Here is a 17,609-nt window from a genome sequence, read left to right on the forward strand (position 1 = left end):
AAGTCTGACAGTCACTCTGAGGTTTTCATCCTGGTACCTAACAGCAGTCAGGGTACTGTCGGCTATGACATGGAGGACTGTGCGACCCTTCAAGAATGTGCCTCCCCACACCATCACTGACCCACCACCAAACTGGTCATGCTGGATGATGTTACAGGCAGCAATAACGTTCACCATGGCGTCTCCAGACTCTGTCACGTCTGTCACATGTGCTCAGTGTGAACGTGCTCTCATCTGTGAAGAGAACAGGGCGCCAGTGGGGGACCTTCTAATTCTGGTGTTCTCTGGTGAATGATGGAGCTGCACGGTGCTGGGCTGTGAGCACAGGTCCCAGTTGAGGGACCACAGGGCCTTCTGCCAGCCTAATGTTTCTGACACATGCACACCAGTACCCTGCTGTAGGTCATTTTGTAGGGCTCTGGCAGTGCTCCTCCTGTTCCTCCTTGCAGAGAGGAGCAGATACCAGTCCTGCTGCTGGGTTGATGCCCTTCTATGGCCCTGTCCAGCTCTCCTCGTGTTACGGCCAGTCTCCTGGTATCTCCTCCATGCTCTTGAGACTGTGCTGGGAGACGCAGCAAATCCTCTTCGCCTGCACATATGGATGTGCCATCCTGGAAGAGCTGGACTACCAGTGCAACCTGATCGGTCTGCAGGTATGCTACCAGCAGTGACAAGGACACCAGCAGAACAGAAAACTAGAGAAGAATCAGTCAGGAAGGATAAGGAGATATACAGCAGGCTTGAACTGAACCCACAACCCTCAGCCACTGCAGCAATGACATTGCCTTTGCATACAGGACACCTGCTCTACCCACTAAGCCACTGGGTACCCTCATCTGCCTTATTCCTTCATTTAACTCTTCTTTCACTTTACTAAACATCACATTTCAAGTGGTTAGGCACTGCTCTATTTTATTTAAAAAAAAAAGTGAGAAAAAAGTCAATTAAAAAAAAGGACACACATACCAGTAAAAAAAAATCATTTATTTTAAATTATCCCAGACATGAAGCAATACACAAAGCTACAGTAATAGTGTATTCACTTTCTATACAAGCAGTTTGACAAACAATGCAATGATGATAAGTTTGTTATTCTCAGCACAGTGTGTGTGTGTATGTGTGTGTATGTGTGTGTGTGTGTTTGTGTGTGTTCACTCTATTATCTGTTTTTGTCCCTCAGTTTTATATAGTTTTGTATAGTTTTAGTTATATAGTACACAGTTTTAGTTTTATATAGTTTTTATAGTTAGATAGTCATATAGTTTGTGTGTTTGTGACCCCAAGAGCTCGGGCTGTGTTTGAATCCTCTTTCACATAGTTTGAGGCCACATCCACACTAATACATTTAAATTTTAGAACAGCATTTTAAAATGAAAATGGTCTCTGTACACACAAGCGTTTTAGCACTGTTCCAGAAATAATCCCACATATCACATGAACATTCACGTACACTAGGCATGTACTGTAAGTGCAGAGGTAAACAGGAAGGAGTAGTTAGTTCCACAAAACACTGCAGAGATGGCGAAAAGTAAGACCTGGGATTTCTTTACTTGACCTGACAAAGAGGTGAATCTGTTATTGAAAGTAACACAAGTAAGATGGATATATTGGAAGTCTCTGCAAAGCAATTATGGTGACATGTTAGAGTGGCACCGGGACCACTGTCCATCGCTTGAGGAAGCCTTGATGATGGAAAAGGGGAACCCACACAAGAAAGTTGAAACCACATAAGGTATGTTGATCTTGCTATAATTTTTCTGGCTTGTTGTGACTAAGAGCCAATCAGGAAACAAATGTTGATATCTGCGTCCTTATCATTTGTCAAAGGTATCCTCTTCTGTCCACCTCGAATAAAACCCATCCCTGGAGTTTTCAAACTAAAGTGGGGTCAGCAGCGTTTTCAAAGGTCTCTGTTTTAGCAGTTCCAAAATGCCGGAGCAGTGTGGACACTAGGCATGAACATAGAAATAGTTGTGTGTTTTAAAATGAAAAGGTTATAGTGTGGATGTAGCCTAAGTTTTAGTTTGTAACTTTTATATAGTTTGTTAATAATGGTGTTATATAGTTTGTTCATTTAGTCTGTCTATATTCTTCTGTGTGAGTGTGTGTTTAGTTTGACATGTTTTAATAATCAGTGAGAGTCGTTGTCATAGACGTCTGAAATAAAAAAGAAAGACAAAATATCCATAAAAAATGAATTCAAAAGTCAGACAAATGTATGGGTTTTCAAAAGTGAATATTTCAGATTACACTGTAAATTACAGTGATACAGTTTACATGGCTTTCATGACAGAACATGCAGATTCAAAGATAACTCACCGCCTGCATAGTCAACGTCGTCGTAAATGTCTCCTTCCCTGTAGAGAAAGACTGATGTTTAACTAACTGCAGAAAATGTTTTCTGTTGATATAAGACCTTAAACTTGTTAACATTAAGTCAAAATTGACTTTGCTGTAATTGTGGATGAGAACAAAATTAATTGCAGATTAAATGAAAAGATTCATACTATGTTAGATTTGTAAAATAGAATTTTTTACAACTTCACTTACATTGGAAGAAGAAGAGATCTGGACACATAACCATCTGTGAGTGGTGAGACAAAACAGACTTCTATGTTAAAGCAGTCACACTGAATTAGTAAAATACAACTGTCAGTATATTTATTACACAATGATCTGTATTTTATTTATTGTACTGAACTATTATCCTCTGAGAAACATAAACTCTCATGACATTTTTGGAAGCATGAAGGAATCTTAAATGTTTCTTGTATTAAAGCGGCACATTAAAGCTTATGAAGCAATATATGATCCCCCTTACAGCAGATGCCAGTCACGCCAAGTAAAGGCTGTGGCAACTTTCAATAAACATCAGAATAAAAGAAAAACAATAGAATAAATCTTACTTGGATGTGTTAGTAATCAAACAGAATGTGCTCCAGATTCACAAGGAAATAACAAAGGAAACAAAAAATAAATCTCCCTGAGATTTCAATGCTAAATTGTATGACTTCCTGTGACATTTAGGTTAGGGTCCAGTAACACACATTCATGGTCCCCTAAGGATGAATTGTAATAACTTTAATCTCCTGGCTATTCATCTAGCGCCATTGTCAGTTCAATATTTTCATTTGTCCAGCAATTTGGTTGAAATATTTGCAAAATCAATTACATTCACCTTAGCTGTACTTTTCTTTGTGTTTAATGCTAATAAGCAAATGTTATCATGCTGATAGGAATGGGACTCAGAGATCCAGTTGTCCAGTTGTGTTGATGCTGAACCCGTGTAGGCCTATCTCTCTTTCACACAGAAGGTTTTTCAGGAATCAATAAGGGAACTGATAAAGGGTTGCATTGATAAGCAAACTCAATAATGGCATTGGTATCAATGAAATCTTATCAATTCCCATCCCTACATGCTAAAATGGTAAACCAAGATGTTGAGCACGATATACATTAACATCAGCATTTTAGCAGTTTTATTGTGAGCATATTAGCATGCTGTTGTTAGCATTTAGCTTAAAGCACAGCTTTACCTTAGTGAACCCTCACAGAACTGCTGGCATGACTGTTGTTTTGTTAATGACAATGCCACAACAATAAAGATCAACTCTTACTCTTTCTTGTTTAAAGCAGGACACCTTGACAAACTGCTAATGGATCACCTGCTGAAGATTTAAATAACATGTTATCAAGGAGGGATGCAAGGGTTTACATACATTTACCAAACCGGTTGCGACACAGAGCTTTCTTGCTACTGGTGAGCTGGATGATGTCCACGACTTCTCCTTGAACCACAGGCAGATCTTTCCCTCCTGGCCTCTTTATAACGCTATTAGGATCCACCATCATGGTGTGCAGCACCCTGAGAGGTCCGTCATACTGGGTAACAGTAACAGGGAACCATTTTTAGCATTTTTTGCATTTCAGTGATTTTATTAATGAGGACATTATAACATATTTATTTTATGTGCATCATGTGGAAATTATGCTTCTCATAATTGTGGGGTGTATGTGGAGCTCCTCAAGGATCCACCCTGGGCCCTGTTCTTTTCTTTCTATTCATATTTCCCTTTAGACAAATAATTGAGAAACACACAGTAAACAATATCACAATTTCCTTCTGTCTCTATGCTGATGACACTCTGCTTTATCCTTCACTTAACCAAATAATCTGGTGTGAAAGTGTGAAGACATTTTACCTTAAATTTTTTTTTCAGCTCCTTCTCCACTTTGGGATCAATGCTGGAAACAGAGGAATGATTTATTAAGAAGCATTTAAATACAATAATAAACAACACACATTTTCTCAGATTTGGTCTGACAGATTGATGAAAAATAAATTAGTGGCAGACTAATTGTTGTAATTTCTGTCTTTGAACATTACCTCAAGTAGTTTCGCATTATACCATATCTAAACAAACAAAGCTTTACATTATACGGATACTGGAGGTGTATTAAGGTGTCACTAGCTCAAACATCTAATTTCCTGCTCTGTTTCAGTGGAACTGACGTAAATAGATACCTGATTTCAAGCGGTGGTGGGGGGAAATCCTCTGTCATTGGTTGAACATCATCATAGTCATCTGAGGACAAAACAAAAAAGTACAATAAAGCCAAATTATCTTGTCTTCCTGTAAATGAATACAAATCACGAACTGTCACAAATCTGTTGACACAAACAAACAAACAATAACAATCAAAAACATGTATCATTTACACTTGTGTGAGAAAAGAATAAAATAAAGAAAACAAGTTAAATAGCTTATTTCACAGAAATATTCAAGTAATCAAGTTGGTCATAGTTCTCATTTTTCAAGTTTTCAAATACCTTACAGAGCTTCAGCAAACTGTGTGGAGAGTTATACAATTATTTCAAGTTCAGTTAAAGATGTTAATTTTGAACAATATTTTAATAAGAGTAGACTTTTGAAGATGTTTCACCAATGAATTCTATGAATCACTTGTGAAATAAAAATTTGATTTAAAAATAGAAGAAGAAATAAGATGAAACCAAAAACAGCTGATATTTATATTAATGAGCTAAGTTCCGTTTTAATTTCTATAGTGTGCACACATCTGTGTAGTTTCTATTGAGCAATGATGAAGTTAAAATAAATCTTAATCCTAATCAGCCAGTGATGTTTATATGCGGTGTGATGTCACTTACCATCATCTTGAAGCATGCTGCAGATTAGAGGAAACATAGCATGTTAGTTGGAAGTGATGTGAGTGAAACTGAGAACCGAACAATTAGATCAATTTCAGAGTAGATTATTGCTGCTAAAAAATATACTTTAAAAGCTTTGGGAAAGGTTGGTTTAAGAGTGTTAAAATATTTTTTCTCACAATATTACAGTAGAGAGCAGTAAATATTAGTGTTGCACGGTATACCGGTACTAAAATAGTACCGCAGTACTAGAGTATTCCAAACGGTACTATACTGCATTTGGAAAATACCGGTACTTTGAAATTGACTCAGTTCATTAATTTAGTTAATTTATTTTACTCATTTATGCACACAAACGCCTTTCTTGTTCCTATTGGAGCACAGATTGCACAAGTGGTGTGTATGACAACACCTGTATCAACATTCGCAGCTGGCGCATGTGAAAAAAGACAAGAGAAAGTCTGCCTTGCAAAGGGAGACAACACGAGACAACACAAACTTGGTGGGACATTTGAGTTACCAAACCGTGACGTCCGTACCGAGGTACTTACCGAACCATGATTTTTTTGGAACCGTTACACCCCTACTATTTATTGCTCTAAAGGTTTGTATCCAAAAGGATTTTTCCTTAAGAAAAGTACCGAAGAGTATCGAAAAGTATCGAAATTCATATTGGTATTGGTACCGAAACAAAGATTTTGGTATCGTGATAACACTAGTAAATATGGCAGGATCAACATGATCTACTCTACCTGTTGCTACTATTCAACTCCATATTCAACATCATTGGGGGGTCTGGAGGTGGTGGAGGCAATGTTGATGTGTCTATTTTTCTGGACTGGAGCACTTTGCGCTTCACTGCTTCATAGTCAACATCCACACATGTGTTACTGATGTATCCATCTGCAAGGCAACACAACATGGAGATGATGTACTTTGGTTACATAACGATGATTCAGTGTGTGAGTCAACTCAGACAACTCTAATACAGGAATGATAATTAATATTATTACTGGGTGTCTCTGTATATATTTAAAAAAAATTAAATTATTTTCATGTGTCATATCTCATGTGTCATCGTCTCTCTCTTTTATCTAGAAATTAAAGATAATTGAAATAGTCATGAAATATGTCACATTATCAGTGGGGAAAATGCTACTCTGCTTTGATTCACGACATTCTTTGTTGTTTGTAGTTGTCGTGGGCGGCATGGTGGTGCAGTGGTTGACATTGTCGCCTCTTGGTTCAAACCCAGTGTGGGGGGTCCAAAGTCAGGGTGAGGGAGCCCTTCTGTGCAGGGTTGCATGTTCTCCCCATGTCAGTGTGGGTTTTCTCCACGTTCTCCGGCTTCCTCCCACCATCCAAAGACATGCAGGTTAACTGGTGACTCTAAATTGGCCGTAGGTGTGAATGTGAGCATGAATGGTTGTCTGTCTCTATGTGTCAGCCCTGCGCTAGTCTGGTGACCTGTGTAGGGTGTACTCCACCTCTCGCCCTCTCGCCTGATGACAGCTGGGATAGGCCCCCCCGACCCACAACAGGATAAGTGGTTACGGAAATGACTGAATTCTTTGTTGTCTTCAACCTGTTCATTATTTTCTTGTCCTCTATGTAACTGCTTGCAAATTTGCATTACTTACTACAGAGGTTAATCAGACAATAGAGGAAATGTGCAGTAAGCAGATGTTTTGGTTTCCCAAAGAGATTTGAATATCATCTGCATTACATGATACATCGTATTTTTATATGCATAATACAGTTAGAGCCATGGCAGGACCATGGTCCTTTGAGGAAGCGAGGCCCAGACAAAATGTTTTAAACTGAAGATCTAAACTCACATCAGTCATCGCACGCACACCTTGCCTGCTGAAGTGCAATAATTGCAGAAGATACTATAAAGTCATGGAAGAATTGAAATAATCTGCTATTACTAATAACAACTTTTCCACCAAACCAAAGTGTAACAAATGCAACATTTCAGGTTTCTTTTTGAGTTTCAAGTATTTCCATGTAAATTGAAAACATGTTAAAAAACAAACAGGTGGGTGGAGACTTACAGTACTGTGATGATTACCCACCACACAGACACACACGCACACACATAAGCTGCTGCTGAATTCATAGAACTGAGCTACAAAGGATCTACAAACTTGCCTGTCACCTTTAAAAATATTAATATCTCAATTTACACATTTAAAAGACAAAATATTGTCACAACAACAACCATCATTTAAGATATAAACTTTCAGTTGTTTAGCCTCCATATTAACACATCACTGAAGATTAATGTAGGGAGGTGAAGCTGCTATGCCTCACTTAACTGTATGACACTAAAGAGAGGTTCAGACTGAAAGCTTTTCTAAACATGCATGATAGAAAAATGTAAGTGAAACTCACAGTTTCCATTCAGAGAGCGAGCCAACCATTTGCCTCCGGGGTTATTCTTCACTCTGAGGATCTCCACACTCTCTCCTTGTCGTACGCTGAGGTCCAGTTTTCCTCCTCCATACCAGTCATGCCGGACTTTGGCTGTATGAATAACCTCCACCTCCCCTTGCAACTACAGAAAGAGAGAAACAAAACTGTGAAAGTCATCAATTAACAGAAATTAATGAGGTTTAGATGTAGACGTCAGTGCTTCAGGATGCAAGACAGGAGTGTCCTAACTTTTTTTGAATGGGGGCCAGAATAGATAATGTGAAAATATAAGGGAGGCAGCTGCTTCGTGCCGTACAAATGAGACAAACATAACTGTTTCATCTTTCAGTTAAAAAGTATTCAACTTTCTACCGCTCCTAAAAGCAACGACGTTATGTTTCTTTGCTGTGGCCATATTCTGCTACCTAGCAGGAAATGTCTGCTGTAAGGTAATCATTCCTTTGCTTGTGTACCGTCTGTTTATAAAAACACTTTAGTTCCACCCGCATAGTTCCTACTTGGTGCATGTCAACAACTGTGTGACAGTCCCGCCACTATTAGGTAAACGGAAAAAAAAGCCAAGTGAACTTGCTCGATTAACTGACATTATGTGGCGAGCCATGTATGGTATATTCTGAAATACAAGGCCACAATTGGTCCCTTGACAATTAGTTGGAGGCAAAACACTACAGGCTACTTCAGCTTTAGTTTCTAGGGGGCGTGCTCTAGCAGCCCGTTCTCACTCCCAGTCCTCAGATACTGCCACTTTGTCAGTGGACCTTGGCGTCAGAAACCAATGCAACCAATGCACTTTGTGACCTCACATAATCTCGGTACTCACTCACAAAATAGGTTGTTGCTTCACACTCCCTTAATCAGAACTGAACTAGGAAAATTCTCTTACAGTGCACCTTATACATGGAACAATCCGCAAAAGACCTTTAAGTTGGACACTCTGCCACCATTATGGCTGTTTAAATGCCTTATTTCAGATCTTGTTTTAATTGATTAGAAATGTTTTTAACTATTCATCTATACCATAAAGTGTTGATAATCCTATATTTCTACTTTTATCATCCTGTATTTCTGCTTTGAACGATCATATATTGCTATAATTGTTTGTTGTTTTGAAAGATTTCATTTCTGTTTTAATTGGTATGAATGATGGTTCTTTGTTTGCTTATTGATTGTTTTAATGTCTTTGCTCATGCTTGGCATTATTGAAAATGGGGGTCTCCCTCAATTGATTTCCAGAGTCTTAAATAAAAGTTTGAATGAAGGAATGAATGAATTAATGAATGAATGAATTAATATGCACCAGGCCACAGCTTTTTCTTATGCAACAGACATCAACTGTAGTGTAAAGCGCAAGAAAGTCCATACAGGACTGGTGTGAGAGGAGCTGGATGGGTCAAACAACTTTGGACTTTAACCTGGGAGCCTGCTGTTCGCTTCTTGTGTGAAACCAAAAGTCAATGGAGTTTTACTAATATTGTAAGTTTATCTTGAAAAGACACAATTCATGTAACGATTGTAAATTGACATGCCCTTCCTGAACATCCAGAAGCGACATAGGAGGCTAACTAGTGCATCATATTTTGACAAAGCAGCTGAGTTGGGATGAGAATGTGTTGGCTCTCGATACCACTCTTTTTGCTTGTATCCCAAATATAAGTGCAGAGGATGTTATGATCAGGACACCTCTCACAGTGTATTGGGTGAGTTAAATATTTAGCTGTATTTGTTTGAACCAGAATATGGCTAAAGAAATGTAGTGGAGAGTGGCCAAGACTTGTGTGCAATGCATCCTGGAACATAAAGCACTGCTGGCACAACTCTATGAGCAGGACTTAGCTTTATTTGTCAGTATAGTACACACTAAGGAATTTATTGCTTCAGTGGGCTACATTTACTAACTGGGCATTCACATAAGAGGTGGCAAATTTTCCCTCTAAACTGTCATCCATGTCACCTAAATTCAAAAGTGATACTATCTGATTTTCTGTCATAGAAACAGGACTTCAGAGTTTCACTGAGGACATCTTTGTTGGTACCTGAAATTTCTTCCTCAACTCATTTTCTTTTTTCTGACGCTCCATCTGCTCTTTCTTCTCTTGCTCCCGCTGCCTCTTTGCATCTTTTTTGTTTTGCTTCCCAGCATGTAATTGATTTTGCTCCACCTGGTCCCTGTGAAGGAAGAATTCAAACGAGAAATGAGAAATGTGATGTTTTTTAGACAGTTCACATAACAGTATATTCGTACAATATGAATGACAAGCCACTAAAAGGAGTCTGCAGCTGTGCTACTGACTCTTTGATGCTGTGTATGCAGTAAGAAGCTATGCTTTTCCGTGGTAGTACCATTATTTTAACTCTCTGGAAAAAGGTGTATATTGTGGTTACATGAAAAAACATGCGCTTACCTGAACAATAAAGTTATATGTTAAATTACTGACAACAATCAACATGTTTATTTCCTGAGAACTTTACATTAAACTGTTTTCTGAACTGCAATATCCCACAAACTTCACTTTCAGTTTGTTTTAGTCTACCCACATTTCAGTATGCTCCCACCCCTGGTTCTGACACTATCCCTCTTTTACAGAAAATAAGTTGAATCACAGAAACAACTTATAACCATAGAGAAGTGGTAGAAGTATCATCGTACAACTGTGGCACATTCAGTGTTGACACATTAAATCAAAATGCTGTTTCTGTGTGACTTCAAGTCTCATGGAGCAGAGATTGTTGTTGTCAGTTTGAATAATTTAAAGTTGTGTCAGCTGCAAAAACGCCATAATTGCAAAAGTCTTTTTAGTAATAGTGGTTGCAGTTGTGGTTGTTGCACAAGTAGCTGCTTTAGCAGGACTTGCAGTAGATGCAAAAATAACAGCAGCAGTAACAGAAATACATAGAAACACTGTCCCGCTTCATGTTTAAAGAGCTGCAGACACTTTCGGCTTTTGGCTTGTAACATGCCTAACGAGTACAGACAGTGTTTTAACAGTAAAGGCAGAAAGTTAGTACTTACTCGTCAATAAACTCATACACTTCATCATCTTCCTGCAAGAGAAAAGATTTTATTTACATGTTTAAATAGCAAAGTTAAATTCATTAACAAGGATAATTAGATTTAAGGAGAACACCACCCATTGTAAGAAAATCATTCTCTGCTCCACCGACAATAGATTAAGTTTAATTGTCACTTGTCTCACCAATAGAACATTAATATTCCAGCAATACAAACAAGTGTAAACTGGAATTGTAGTTTCTAGTTTCAGGGAAGAAAACAACATGTTCTCAAAGGAGGAACCGCCTGGTTTTAAACTCTTAAAATGGGAAGCATTCTCAATTTACAGTAAGTTAAAATTTCAGTTTCAGTTTTTTGTCCTTACCCCGTCCATACAGTGTGAACTGTTGTCGCTACAGGACTCTGTAAAGTCACACAATATTAAGTCATGAAAGGAAAGTGGCACATTCTCTTAATTAATTATAATATAGGGAAATTTTAAAAACTTAAAATGTGTCAGAGGAACAAGAGGAACGTTGCCCCGGTAAACACGCTGCGATTATTACCGTTCCTATCAATGTCATCATAGAAGTCCTCATTATCCTCAATGTCCCTGCAATCAATAAACAAGCAAGTTTGGCTGTTTATCAGTAAGCATTTAATTATGCGACATGTATCTTAGACCATTTGGCACCTGGATGTTGCAGCAATTTACAAAAATGTGCCCACATATTTCTCGTTTTATACTTTTTTTAGATTCAAAATTAGAGTCTCTGGTATGATTTATTCTCCTTTAAGTGAGTTACATTGATGTAAGCGTAACATTAATTTTCACACAATTTCCTGCCGGCTATCTTTACATCATGTGATTGAAATATGACTAAGGTTTTATTGTGGCATTCTCAGTGATTTTATTACAGTAATTGTGTATTCAAAGATGTAAAATAAATAACATGAAATGAAAAACATAGACACTTATGTTTTAGTATGTACATCTCTGCAGGTTCTTAAAAAACACCAGTATCATGTGAAGTAGTTTAGAACTCACATGGAAGCAATTTGGTGCGGCAGCCTGCTGGGTTTGGTGAATCGTTGTGGCGGCTTTGGAGGACTGACGACTGCAGGTAAAGGCATCTTTCTGCCTGCTGAGCCCGGGGAACCTCCTGGGAGAACCAGAGAGACGGTTGTTAATGCAAAGAAATTCAGGGCTACATGAGACAGAGAACCAGCGATGAACGGACAGTCAGCAAAAAGGCAAAAATTCACAACAAATATGCTGAAATGTTCTTGTTTTCTTTCTTGTTACTGAGCTTTGTTAATTAGCACATTTTAACATGAAACATTTATGACAGGATTTTAAAAAAAATGATACTAATGTTTTACAAAGGGCTCTTTTTCTTCTTTTGGTATTTGAGGCTCCATCGGCAAAATTTTAATGGACTTAATTTTCGATCAGAAGTTAAAATTCAGAGATAAAATAATAGAAAAGTTTAATACCCTATCGTCTGTTTTCTTCAGCGCAGACATTTTGACTTGTCACAATAAGAAGAGCACAGGAGTTACTAAAAATATTAACGATACTTTTGTTCTGTTCAAGTGTCCCCGTAAACCATGACAATGTGACAGTGAGCCCACAGGCACAATACCAGGACCCTGAAACTGAAGCAGGTTCAAGTTCAGCCATCATTAAAATATTGTTAACACCTGAGGTTTTCCTACTGTGACATGTCAAAATGTCTTCTGTGAAAAAACAAAATGACAGCAGGGCCGGAAATAAACCAGTTTGTCTTTGTGGCAAAGCCTGTTGACTGATCTTCCAAATCCATCCATCACTGTCATGATTTTGTCAATTATTGTTTAAAAGAATGAACCTCAAGTGTTTGTTTTTATGCAGAAATGAGTAAAATGAGCCAGAGAGATATAAATTCCAGTGAACACCAGCAACACCCAAAGCATCTTTCATTTATTAGTTCAACATAATTAGAAATCTATGGATGTGAAAAAGCCCGAGAGACTCACCGTCATTCTTTCTCGGACCAGGAAGGGCAGGTCCTCGGTTGGACCTCAGAAAAGGCTCCAGGTTGACGTTGGGAGGCCGTTTTGGTTTCAAAGGTTGGGGTCCTTCGGGAGGTAGAGGCCTCCTCAGTGGGGTCACGTCCCCTGCGCTTCTCTGTCGAGGCTGCTGTCGGAGCGGTAGAGGGGTGGAGGTGGGAGCTGGTGCAGAGGCCGCTGGACCCGGGGTGAAATTGGGGGCTGGAGGCCTCTGGTGCCTCAGCATCATGTTCTGTAGCATCTCCCCCTTTTGCTTGACCTTTCCGGGGTCTCCAGGCTGGGTCGATGCTCTGACTCCTGGATTGGGAGGTGGTCGAGGGAAGGAAGGTCTGGAGGGGATGGGGGCTGCCATCGGTTCCGCCCTTGGAAACCTCACCAGGCCTTGGTTGGCCATCGGAGGAGGGGGAACCATAGGAGACAGTCTGTGGTGCGCCAGATCGTTATCAGTCAGTGGCAGGATCAGTTTTCCAAATCCAGGTCGTGGAGATTTTGGGGAGCCACTGTCTCGGCTGCTGGTGTCTGAGGTGCTGGCGTTGTTGTTGAACCGGGCCCTCAGAGCCTTGACGTCGACGGTCTCCCCCTGAAAACAACACAGGAGTACAAACTCAACTGCAGCTGCTCTGTTTCTAAAGCAGGAAGTTAGCAGCACAGCACACAGCACGGCATGCCCCCCACGCTCACAAACACACACTTGTCAAACCCCTATGCTATCTTTACAAAGTGAGAATGCACTGTGCAACAACACAGTTTCCTGGTCGTTTTGATCTTCACAGAGCTGAGAAATCTCCGACTCTGTGCAGCAGAGAAAACTTTTACAGGAACAGAAAGAAAATGATTCCTCTCAGAGATTGTGATCTTCATGAACGAATTAGATTATCATTAACAATACAATAAAATCTTGTTTCAATTAAAACAGGTGGTTAGAATTTCTGTTTTATCAATAATTTTTATGGAAACAATAGTAGAGATGAGGTTATGTAGACGATATGATACTTAAACTCAGGGTATCGTCAGTGTCTAACTATCTGATACCACTGCTCCACTAGTCCAAATTTAGAGTAAGTTAACCACACTACAAATTAAGAATTTCAATTCTAGCATGAGGTCAGAGACACTAACAACCACAGCTGATTTAATGAATGGCAGTGAAAAGCATAGTGACACATCAGATCTGTGCATTCCTGAAAGAAAATCGGATTGTTCTAAGGCACAATCCCAATAGACTCGTTGCCCCTACCACAAACTTTACCCCTTTGCGTATTCATGTCTAGGGGTAAGGTGTCGCAATTCTTGTTGTAATAGAGGGGTAGGGCCAAGTGTTAGGGCTACATGGCCGTCCAAGCTAAAGTTTTTCAGAGACACACTTCAAACTGAGTTTTATGAGAAATCATAGGTAAGATGGCAGTACGAGCAACAAAAGAAACCCACAAAGGTATTTTCTTTGTTAATAAAGATTTAAAATATATAATTACGATCATGTTATCTTATTTTTTGTTGTTTCAATTTCCTTTTCTAAACAAAGTGCATAACAGAAGAAATTACTAGTATGTCGATGTCTTGGTACAGTAGTGGTTAACAAGCTAACGTTACCTAGCCAGAATTACATTGTTATTGCGGATTTGTGCATGACAGTGCTACATTTTGACATGTTCAATACCCCCCTTGACCACCAACACCACACACACACACATGCGCACACACACACACACACACACACACACACACACACACACACACACACACACACAGAGCTTACTTTTGTGTTCACAGCTTATACAAAAGTAAGCTGTGAACAAATCGCTAGCGTCCTGGCAACCGCAAGAGGTTGCCTATAGCCCACGCAAAGGAAATCACCACAGCAGAAAACGGCAATTCGTTACTTGTGTCTGTTTATGTAAATGCCAGCATTGATGGCTACTGATGATGTGGGCCTGTCAGGGTCTTGAAGGGTTGTCCTGTTTCTTAGAGGAAGATTTAAACCACTACCCCTTGTAACTTTTGTTTTGAGGGGCAAGGTGCCACTCGAAAGATAAGGGGTGGAGTAAAAATAATGATTGGGATTGGGCCCAGATAAAGTTTGATGTTGTTCCAATGCTTGGAGCAGTCATGGATGGGCGTCCCTGGCTTTAATGTTTATCTGAGATTTCATGGCAGACTTTTAAAGGGTAGTTACACCTCTAGAGATCTGTCTTTGTATGTAGAAGTCACCTCTGTTACAACTTTGGAATTTTGGTCATTTAGTGTGACAATGACAACATGCAAAAACTGAAGCTCATAAAAACAGTCACATGACTTCGAGGCAAACATTTTTATAGGACGGAGTTTGGTATCCTGCCAAGGTGGATATCTAATATTTACTGCAATGATTTCATGTAGATTTTTTTGTCTATGTTTGAATACTCTGGCTGTGGTTATTGAATTTGATGTTTAGAAGCCATTTCCTGTCTGGTTCCTCACACTCACACTGACGCCACGCTGCTGCCAAGTGAAACGCTGCTCTCAGTGTTAGTGAGGGGAGTTGTTTTTTTGTTGTTTTTTTTTAAAGAGATTTTTTGGGTAGTTTTTGCCTTTAATTGACAGGAGAGTCAAGTGTGAAAGGGGGAGAGAGAGAGAGGGAATGACACGCAGCAAAGGGCCACAGGTTGGAGTCAAACCCGGGTCGCTGCGGCAACAGCCTTGTACATGGGGTGCCTGCTCTATCCACTAAGCCACCGACGCCCCAGTGAGGGGAGTTTTTATGCTCAGTGGCTACTTTATTAGGTACACCTGTAAAATACAATACAATATCTCAGCTGTGAATTCTACCTTTACAAAGATGATGTGTATGGAGTGTACATTTATTCACCTTGGAGTGTTTTTAAAATGTATCTGTGGTAGATGAAAGTTGAGACAGACCGAAAATTTGACATGAGTCTCAGTCATCATGTAAGAACTGAGGTTTTCATGTTTAGGCATCCCTGTTACATTATCTGGGGTTTGAATGTTGTCATTCTCACCTACACAAATGAACTGAAATAAAAGAAGGAAGGAGAGTTTAAAACAAAGGAGCTACAGTCATCCACAGACAGACTGAGTTTAACTTCAGCAAGCGGAGTCAGAAAACTGTTTTAATAGAGCGCTGGTTAGCTGACTCACATATATGGAGGAGATAAGGAGGGAAACATGGTGGAAATAAAAGCAAATTTTGTCATGAATGAACGCACCTCACTCTCTGTAATGCTGAGAAAACACAAACATGATGACAATAAAGAAATGACACCATCTAATGTCTGAACACCTAAAGTTGTGACAAAGCCAAACAAAGAGTGTGAAGAAGAGCAGGAAGTGCTCACAACCACACACCTCTGTACCTCAGCCAGCATCCTGCGCTGGTTACCATAGAGACGGCCTACAGCACTGTCACCCCTGCTCCAATAAGCTTCGAACTCTGCTCGCAGTCGTCTCTCTCAATGCGAGGAACAGAGGAAACAGACAAAAACCTTTCTCTCTACACCACAAAACCGATGACACGCATACATGGGGTTCCACTTTGAGTAAGCGAGCGCCTGCAGGAGTGTGTGTGTTCATCTGTACGAGTGTGTCATTTGGCGCTGACATATTATCGCAGATGTTTTTAAAACGGTGTCACCACAGATTGTAGCTGCGCAGGTGCACTGCAGAGAAAACCTGGTAACACTGAGAGAAAGCATTTTATTTATGACTAAGTGACAAAATAAAGACAAAGTCAATTCGCATAAAATTACTTATTCACAGTCAAATCTCATTTTGTACTTATTTATATATTTATATTTTTTGTTGTGTGAAAGCCAACATTTTCTGAAATATCAATAAACTCTATTGGTCTCTATTAGGGCAAAAAAGTGAAACCTGTTGTGAACATTTGTCTTATCATGAGCTTAACAGTCTGTAAAGCACTTTGAACTGCCCTAACCTGTGTGAATGCTGCTATACAGATTAAATTTGACTGAATATATTCAGGTGATACTAATCTTTTGTCACATATTACGCACCAGCCAGTCTCTGTAACAGAAAACAGACATTTAATGTAGTTGATTCATTTACTTAATTGCTGGAACATTTAAGAACAGTCAAATTTACAATAATTAGTCTGGTTTTAGCGGGGTCATGATGATCTAATGACCCAAACATGAAGAAAATCTGGAGGGAGTACAGGATTTTTTTTTAACAATTTAAAGACTAAATATCAACCATTTTTGCCTTTTTTTTAATTTAAAGAAGTCTTTAATTGCAGTTAACATGAAATTTAAGAGAAGGAAGACAGAAAAGTAGAAGTAAAGCAGCACTGAGCACACTGTAAATCATTAACCAGTGATAGCTGTGTGTAATAAAGCTTTCTTTCATCGGCAGCAGCGTGAACATATCTTTCTTCTTTTTTTTCAAAATCTAACTTCCCCTTCTCCTGTGAAAATGATGTAATTGCTATCAAGAACAACAGCAGCCAGTCGGTCAGATCGTCGCCTTCACAGGATTTTAAAGCAGGTTAAAAGTTTTAAAAGTTGATTTAATGAATAGGTATTTGAATGACAGAAGAAAACTGAGGTTTTACCCCCACTGAAACATTAAAATCAGCTGATGGTCTTTCTACAGCAGTCAGGTTATTCATAGACGCCTTGATGGTTAGGAGGAAATGGCCAGAATTAAAGTGTGAAAGGTGGTGTGGAGGAGTTTCAAACCCTCCATTGATTTATATGCTAAAAACAACAACAGCACTTCTTAAATAACATAGTAAATAACAATTTCTTACCATGTTTGCCTTTAGTGATGGTTTACTGATGGATAAAGTGCTTCATGTCCAGCAGTGATTCAGTATCCAGCCTGATGCTACTGTACAGACCTGTGACACTAAACTTACTGCAAATGAGGAAATGCTCAGTAATTCAGTGTGGGCAACTGGGGGACTGACAGCGCAGCAGCATGGGATGAACAGTAGAGATATGT

General features: G+C 39.3%; 1 protein-coding gene across 1 annotated transcript; it reads right to left on the minus strand.

Annotated features, from left to right (window-relative positions):
* Positions 1-966: 966 nt before the first annotated feature.
* Positions 967-17,573, minus strand: si:ch73-40i7.2 (FYN-binding protein 1). The gene is made up of 16 exons (XM_049587839.1): positions 17,416-17,573; positions 12,618-13,230; positions 11,647-11,761; positions 11,165-11,211; positions 10,984-11,021; positions 10,620-10,651; positions 9,643-9,775; positions 7,568-7,730; positions 5,923-6,073; positions 5,171-5,187; positions 4,526-4,586; positions 4,203-4,245; positions 3,720-3,882; positions 2,551-2,584; positions 2,320-2,357; positions 967-2,157 (listed from the first exon to the last, which is right to left on the minus strand). The coding sequence occupies exons 1-16, from the start codon at positions 17,416-17,418 to the stop codon at positions 2,132-2,134; spliced, it is 1,677 nt and encodes a 558-aa protein (XP_049443796.1). The 5' UTR covers positions 17,419-17,573; the 3' UTR covers positions 967-2,131.
* Between the last annotated feature and the right edge of the window lie 36 nt (positions 17,574-17,609).

This window comes from Epinephelus fuscoguttatus, linkage group LG10 (genome assembly GCF_011397635.1).
Source record: "Epinephelus fuscoguttatus linkage group LG10, E.fuscoguttatus.final_Chr_v1".
Classification (NCBI taxonomy): Eukaryota; Metazoa; Chordata; class Actinopteri; order Perciformes; family Serranidae; genus Epinephelus; species Epinephelus fuscoguttatus.

Excerpts from the sequence above, each read along its gene's own strand:
- si:ch73-40i7.2 (XM_049587839.1), bottom strand. Across the intron at positions 11,762-12,617 it reads TGGTCCGAGAAAGAATGACG|GAGGTTCCCCGGGCTCAGCA; the intron begins GTGAGTCTCTCG and ends TGGTTCTCCCAG. Across the intron at positions 6,074-7,567 it reads TCGCTCTCTGAATGGAAACT|ATGGATACATCAGTAACACA; the intron begins GTGAGTTTCACT and ends GTTGCCTTGCAG.